Genomic DNA, 7,640 nt, shown 5'->3' on the forward strand with positions numbered 1-7,640 from the left:
GTTGACACAAGCCATGGTGCCACGTGACCCATAAAATAAAATTTAAAAAAAAAAAAGGAAGAAGAGAANTGGTTTTTCTATATATAATAATAATAATATTGAGTAATAATGGATAATTATAAAAATAGCAGTAGAAAATAAGGGATAGTGAAAGAGTTAGGTGAGAGAGGAAGGGCATGGTAGATGTGAGTGTGTAAAAAATAAAGTGCAATTTAATTTGGGTCTCTCTTAGTGTTTTAAAGTCATCAAGTATATATAAAGCATTCACATGCATTGGTACTATTTGAAAGCTCTATCTCTTTCTCTTTCTCTTGTTGTAAAAACTAGTAGCATAAAAGAGAGGTGAGTGAGTGAGTGAGTGAGTGAAGAAGGAAGAAAGAAAGATGGGAAGGCCTCCATGCTGTGACAAAGTTGGAATCAAGAAAGGTCCATGGACACCTGAGGAGGATATCATCCTTGTCTCTTACATCCAAGAACATGGTCCTGGAAATTGGAGATCAGTCCCTACTAACACTGGTAATTAATTATATATTATTTTAATTGGAATTGAGTCCATGAATTTGACAATAGAATAACAATGTTAATTATTTGTTGAAAAGGGTTGTCAAGATGCAGCAAAAGTTGTAGGCTAAGGTGGACAAATTATCTAAGGCCAGGAATCAAGAGAGGAAACTTCACTCCCCATGAAGAAGGAATGATTATTCACTTGCAAGCTCTTCTTGGTAACAAGTAATATTCTCCCACATATAACAAATTCAATTAATATTATTATTATTATTATTATTATTGTTTAATTTGTTGATTAATTAAAATAATATATATAGATGGGCAGCCATAGCTTCATACCTTCCACAAAGAACAGACAATGACATAAAGAATTATTGGAACACACATCTAAAGAAGAAGCTCAAGAAATTCCAACAACAACAAACATCTTCCATGGATTCTTCTTCTCAGCACCTTCAAGCGTCATCTAAGAGCTTCAGTGACAGAATTTCATCATCAGATAATAAGTCTTCTCAGTGTTCATCAATTACCACATCCTATGCATCAAGCACTGAGAACATTTCAAGGCTTCTAGAAGGTTGGATGAGAACTTCTCCAAAACCATCTTCATCATCTTCTCCATTCATCATCAAAGGAGCAGGAGGAGGAGGACCATCATCAAATCATCATGAGATTGATGAAGAAAACAATAACAACAACAATGATAATAATAAGGAGGTTCTTCTAGTCAAGTCTGTTTCTATGCCTGCTTTGAATCTTGAGCTTCATCATCATCAGAATCATCAAGACTTTGAATCTATTCTTTCCTTTGAGAATCTCAACACTACTACTGCTTCTTGCTGGGACAAATCTACTTGTGATTCTATGCCTAATAATAATCACAAATGTTCTTCAGAACCTGCTGCTGCTACTACTTTTTCTCATCATCATCATCATCATCATGAAATTGAGGAAGAAGAAGAGGACTATGAGGATCAAGAGGAGAGAAAGAATAGTAAGAGTAGTAGGGATAAGAATAATAATGACAATAATAACCCTCCATTGTCATTCCTTGAGAAGTGGCTATTGGATGAGAATGTTGGTCATGGTGAGGAGATCATGGAGTTATCTCCTATCTTCTAATAACATTCAAATTATTATATATTCAAAAAAGAGCACTCCATTCCCTAAGTTTGGGATATGTGATGTTACTTTAATAATTTCGAAGGAGGATTAAGGAAGTGGAAAGAAGAAGCTGCAAGAGGAGGATGGAGAAAAACAAGAAGAAGAAAAAAAAATGAAATATCTTGATCTTTCTGACTAGGGTAAAACTAAATCTATCTTTTTCTTTTCTTTTTCTTTTATTATATATATATTACTACTATTATTATAATTATTATTAGATGTGTTAATTGGAGGTTCTGAGAAGTTTAGAATCTCTATTCAACTTTGTAACTTGATGTTTATTTTATGATGAATTTGGTTCTAATTGTTTGCATTGATAATTAAGTAGGTAGTTTCTTATATTGCATGTTAATCTTTAATTTCTTTGTAGAGAGCTGCAGATAAAGTTAATTGTTAACTTTAATTTAGCACAAATACATATGAAGAAGACTTGAGAAACTTTCATGATTGTCAACTCGAATTATGAATAATATTCTGGAATATTTGCTTCAAGGAACACTTCAAAACAATATTAGTTACTAACCTTATTATATATGCTGTTTTAATTTTCTGTTTTTTCTTTTTTATTTTATTTTAATTTAATTAGTTACTTCTGATTAATACTGTACATCAGTGAACTGTGTATGTACTTAACAAGTTACCGGGAAAAATGGAAGATACATAATGAAGAGCACTGTGTTTATTACGGAGCCATTTAATTTCAATTTATGAATCTTGGCAACTAGTTAGTAGCTAGTAGAATATGTATTATCACCCTAAAATAATAATAATATAGCATCCCATGAAGTTAGAACTTTAAGTATAAAGTAATTCAAATATAAATAATATGATTGTGTAAAAAGAATTACAATGAAAGTAAATCAAAATTGAATTTTTTTTTTGTGCTCTTAAAAAAAATAAATATCTTCAATAATTGATACCGTATAGAGGAGAAAAATATGACGTGACTATAGTGTCCAAGTGTACAATTTAATGAACATAAAAAACATATATATAAATTCTTTGTTATTGTCGCCAGGAACTCTTTATTGGCTAACTTTTTCATTGTTAGGCTAAATCATTAGTTGAATTATTAATTATTACCATATAAATCAAATACACGAAAACAAAGCATGAAATTTGTTTATCAATTTTGGTCATATCAATAATTTAGGGAAAAGGGTACATGAATTTGACACAATAAGAGATCATATTAGCAACAATGGCCAAAAAACAAATGATGATGGGTAAAAGATCAGAGACCAATGCCACCAAATATCTGGATCATATCGTAATATAAGACTCAACCTATATACTTTACATTATTAATATCCATGAAATTAAACTATCACTTTTTATTTTCGTGTGTGAGAGATGGGGAATATAATGTCATTCAATTTATATATACGATAATATGAATGGTACTATATAATATATATTGCATAAAATTAAATAACCTTGCTAGCTAAAAAGGAAAACATAGCTATATAAGAGAAAAACATTATGCTGTCACGAAATTCTTGCTAGCAAAATAAGGTATATTGACATCCTTGAAAGTCCATTTTTAATTTATTTTTTCCAATTTGGAAAAATTTTTGTATTGGAAGCATGTGATATTCCTTTTACTTTTCGGTGTGAGAAGCTGGCTACCATTGTTATTCTCATGGATGCCATATATGCATATATCTAATCTAATTAACTTTCACAGGATGCAACATAAAATTTGGGTTGGACTATTCTATATATATGCTTTTGTGTGTATCTAGCTAGCAACTATCAAATTAAAGGGCAAAAATGCTGGACCAATCATTACTTGCCACATGTTTCCCTTTTTTTTTTGGGCTCCTATTTAATTTAAGATATACTAGCATATACTAGTATAATAATGCTGAAAAACAATAAATGAATAGTGATTAATATATAATGACAATAATAATAACAGCAATAATTTGATGTTAAAATTTGTGGATAGCCTCCCTTGACTTTGAGCGTATATTTAATGCAGCAGCTTTGGGACTAAATGCGGCATGTTTTGATTGGCAGTGGACAACTAGAGGTGAGGTGCATCATTTAATAATTTTCTATAATAGATCGTTATATTCTTTTCAAACTAAATACTACTAATAATAATAGAAAATTTATTGGTGTGAATATTAAAAGTTAAATTTATAACCCATTTAATTAATTTAAGCTAGTCAAATAGTACGTTTATTCATTCGGATAAATAAGTGTCACGTGTTCGAATATCGTCTTGTATATATAATAATTTATTAATTAGTGACAAATTTTTAAATAAAATTTTAATTCGTAATAAATTAATTCTTAATCTAACGAAAACTGGAGAATACGGTAAAAAATAAAAAATTGTAATTCATTAGTGTATTAAAAATGTGAAAAAAACACATCTTTTTCCTCAAAACCCTAATAATTCTTTTTTTCTTTTTAAATGAAATACTAATTAGTAAAACTCTACTAACTTATTATAAGGATAATAATTTTTCTTCAAATGAAATGACATTTTAAATTTGCAAATAAATAAAATTACCACCGAAGAATACAAGCTAAGAGAATATTACTCAATGAAAGTCAAAAGTTACCTAGGTGACACTATTCATATATCTTTGTATTTTCCACCCCACTCCATCATTTAATCACTCCACGCAAATATATATGTTACTATCACATGTAGGAGTGGTTAAATTATTAGACTCTTTTTCTAGAAAAAAGTTGAGGCATGGAAATAATAATTCATAGTATCCTAATCTTGTGAGACTCCCTCAAGGACAGAGAAAGCATGTGAGCAATTCCAAAAAGTAAAATGAAAAGTGAAAACAGAAGTTGTAACGGCAATTAAATGAAAATGTAGGGCTATGGTAGAGAAGTGTTGGATCATTTATGTTTGAGATGAAATATGCTTAACTTATAGGCCACATCTTTTTTTTTCTTCATTGCCTACTTTTATGGGTAACGGAAATTGTGGGTTCCAATTTTTTTAATTTCTTTTTTCCCTTTCTTCATACTCTAAATGAAAATGATGTTTTCCTCCGTTGATATATGTTGAATTTCCTATGCTTATTATATCTCTTTTTAACATCAATGTATTATGTATTATGTTTATCTCTATGTTTCTCACTTTGGGTTTATAACCCTCTATATATACATTAATTATGTGAACAAAATAAAGAATTTTAATTTTAATATTATATATTATTACTAATATGTAATATGTATAAAAATCTTATATACATATTTATATATTTTTGACTCAATTTTCATTATCTCAAAAGTCATTTAGGTAAAATCATATGTATGTATAACCCAAACAAAATGTAATTTTATACTGATAACATGGATATAATGAATGAGATACATTTTAACTAATATTGATTTAAATTGATCATGTTTATATTATTGACTGGTAGTAATTTCTTTCATTATAGATGAATTTGACAAAACCTTTTAGTTGAATTAAAATTTATTTCATATATAATTGTAGTTATAAAATTTTATATTAATCCCAAGTCATATAAATAGCAAAAATTTTATATACATTAAATTATTCAAATTAACATAATAAACACTGTTAACGTATTTGAAATTAACAATAATTCTGAAACTACATATCATGTTTTAAATATTTGGGAACATTCTATTATAATTCAAAAATTAATAAATCAGTAAACGTTATTTTTTTATAATCACTTGTCAAAATGATAATTGTATGTTGATTATTTTTTTTAATCCGTATCATCTATATGTTTATACATAAAGTGATTTATGAATTTTTCCTCTTCTAATTAATGATATATAAACATTATCAAAATACTATTATATATATATAAAGTATATCTTAATGTGAGACAGCATGAATGAAAAATATATTTTAAGTTTCTACCATAAATATATATCTTTAAGTTTTTATATTCTGTTTTTTCTTAACTTTTAGTCTATTTTTTAACTCTAGATTTTAACTTATGGTTCAATACTATTAAAGTGTGATATTTATAAGAATATTAAACTTTTCATAAGGGGCGAAAAAGTTATATTTAGAAATAGTGGCTAAAACTTAACATTACGGAAAACAAAACTAAAATTATATAAAATAAAAAATTCAAATGATTATATTTTTAGAAATTTTAAACCTTTGTACTTTAAACTCTTTGATTCAACCAACAAATATATCCATGTGAAAAGTGATGTGAATTTCGGATGACATAGAATGAAGTGCAAGTCTCTGTCATACAAAAGATTGAAGTTGTACGATGATTTCGTTCATGACAAGCATAAATAACGAGATCCAGATCTCAGATCTGGCTCTGTATACTATTGTGCTCTGTATATCCGTAAGATTATCAACATTATGTGTTTCTTTGTTGGATTCTTATCAGTACGCTTGCTATTTAATTTTCAAATGATGTATGTTTTCAAAAGTATTTTAGTCCTGTCGAGTTGAAAAGTTATTTCGATAAAATTTATAAAAAAAATGGATTGAAGAGACAATGTTATTATCATTTTTTTATTTCAAATTCTCAATGTTTTGAGTTTGTTATTTTACGGTGGGGTGTACCAATAAAGACTCTAATGTTCAAGTTAGCATGATCGCGAGAGACACTCAGCTAAAAATTATACCTGAATGCACAAATTTAAAATAATCAATATTACTAGATTTAGTTAATTTTAATATAGTGAGAGTTGCTCTTTTTAGAAGCTATCTTTTATTTGAGATATTAATTCTTTTTATAAAGCATCTTTTTATGAGTTATTTCCTTTTATATCATGCTCTTTTTTTCTCCTTAAGTCTATATATAATTATTCGCGAGTTATCTTGAACTATGGGATCTATGATCTAGCAGGGTGACGAGTTTCGCGGCGTCAAGTCCGGTGAAATGAAAGGAGGAGGGAGTGACTTGCAAAGACACTCCGACGCTTAAATCAGAATAGATCTAAGAGGTAGAATTTTAGGATTTGTCGGTGACGTACCTTGGGAGAGTCCGAGACTCCCCTTATATAGGTGCTTTTTCGATCTGAGAGATCTTCTAAATGGGAAAAGATACAATTTGTATCTGAACGATGGTGAGTGAGCTGAGACAGTCCAGAAGATCTTATATTCTTGGGCCGAAGGGGCCGAATTGGGCTTGAGGGTCGGATTCGTCGTTGAGCCACTAAGGCTGGAACCCGAGTCTGCAATAGTGCCCCCAGACATGGCGTGCCTGGGCCTAGCAGGGATGTCACGTTTTCGTGGACCCAGGTTAGACCGAACTCCTGGTAGGTCGGTTGGAATCAAACGATTTCTGGAGATCCTGGAGATTGTGTGTGCGGTTCTCGAGGTATCGCGTCAATTGATGTGAAGGGACTTATTAATTGCTGCCGCGCTTGATACCCTATTACCCTCCTAACTTTTTGTATTTGCACTTTTTGAAATGCCTTCATTTAAAAGCCGCTTCAGTTACATTTAGCTTTATTTCGTAACTACCTCTTCATCATCTCTGTGTGTGCTTCCTTCTTGTCCATTTTTCTTTGGTTCTTCGTCGTGGGAGCTACTTCGACCACTTCTAGAATTGTCTTTTCTTGGAGGCATTTTTCTGCACTTTGCCATCGTTTATTGTTCGTGATATTTATCTACTGCCTAATCAAGTAAGGTTTTTTTTTCTCCCTCGTCGATTTTTCTTGTGTTTTTGTTTACTGTTATGGCAATGTGATTGATAGCGTAGCTCCGCCATGAAGGTGGTTTTAGGAGGTTTAGAAGGGGTGCTATAGCCTTTCTATTTAGGGCCTAGGCTTAGCTTTCCCTTGAATTTTAATGGTTTTTTGACTGTTTATCTATAGCTCGTAGGCTTACAATGGTGGTGGTTCCCCCAATTTGTAGGTATGGTACGAAGGAGAGCTGAACCTCAACAGGAGCTCGTATTTTCGGTTGAAGGGGTTCTCCTGACGTATTTCTGGTATAATACCAATGCAGTAGGGACCCTTTTGTGTCTTGGTGAGGAAGA

At 30.4% G+C, this 7,640-nt stretch overlaps 1 protein-coding gene across 1 annotated transcript; it reads left to right on the plus strand.

Moving 5' to 3' along the window:
• LOC107604760 (myb-related protein 306) lies at positions 255 to 1,769 on the plus strand. The gene is made up of 3 exons (XM_016306434.2): positions 255 to 516; positions 600 to 729; positions 825 to 1,769. The coding sequence occupies exons 1-3, from the start codon at positions 384 to 386 to the stop codon at positions 1,627 to 1,629; spliced, it is 1,068 nt and encodes a 355-aa protein (XP_016161920.1). The 5' UTR covers positions 255 to 383; the 3' UTR covers positions 1,630 to 1,769.

This window comes from Arachis ipaensis, chromosome B06, assembly GCF_000816755.2.
Source record: "Arachis ipaensis cultivar K30076 chromosome B06, Araip1.1, whole genome shotgun sequence".
Classification (NCBI taxonomy): domain Eukaryota; kingdom Viridiplantae; phylum Streptophyta; class Magnoliopsida; order Fabales; family Fabaceae; genus Arachis; species Arachis ipaensis.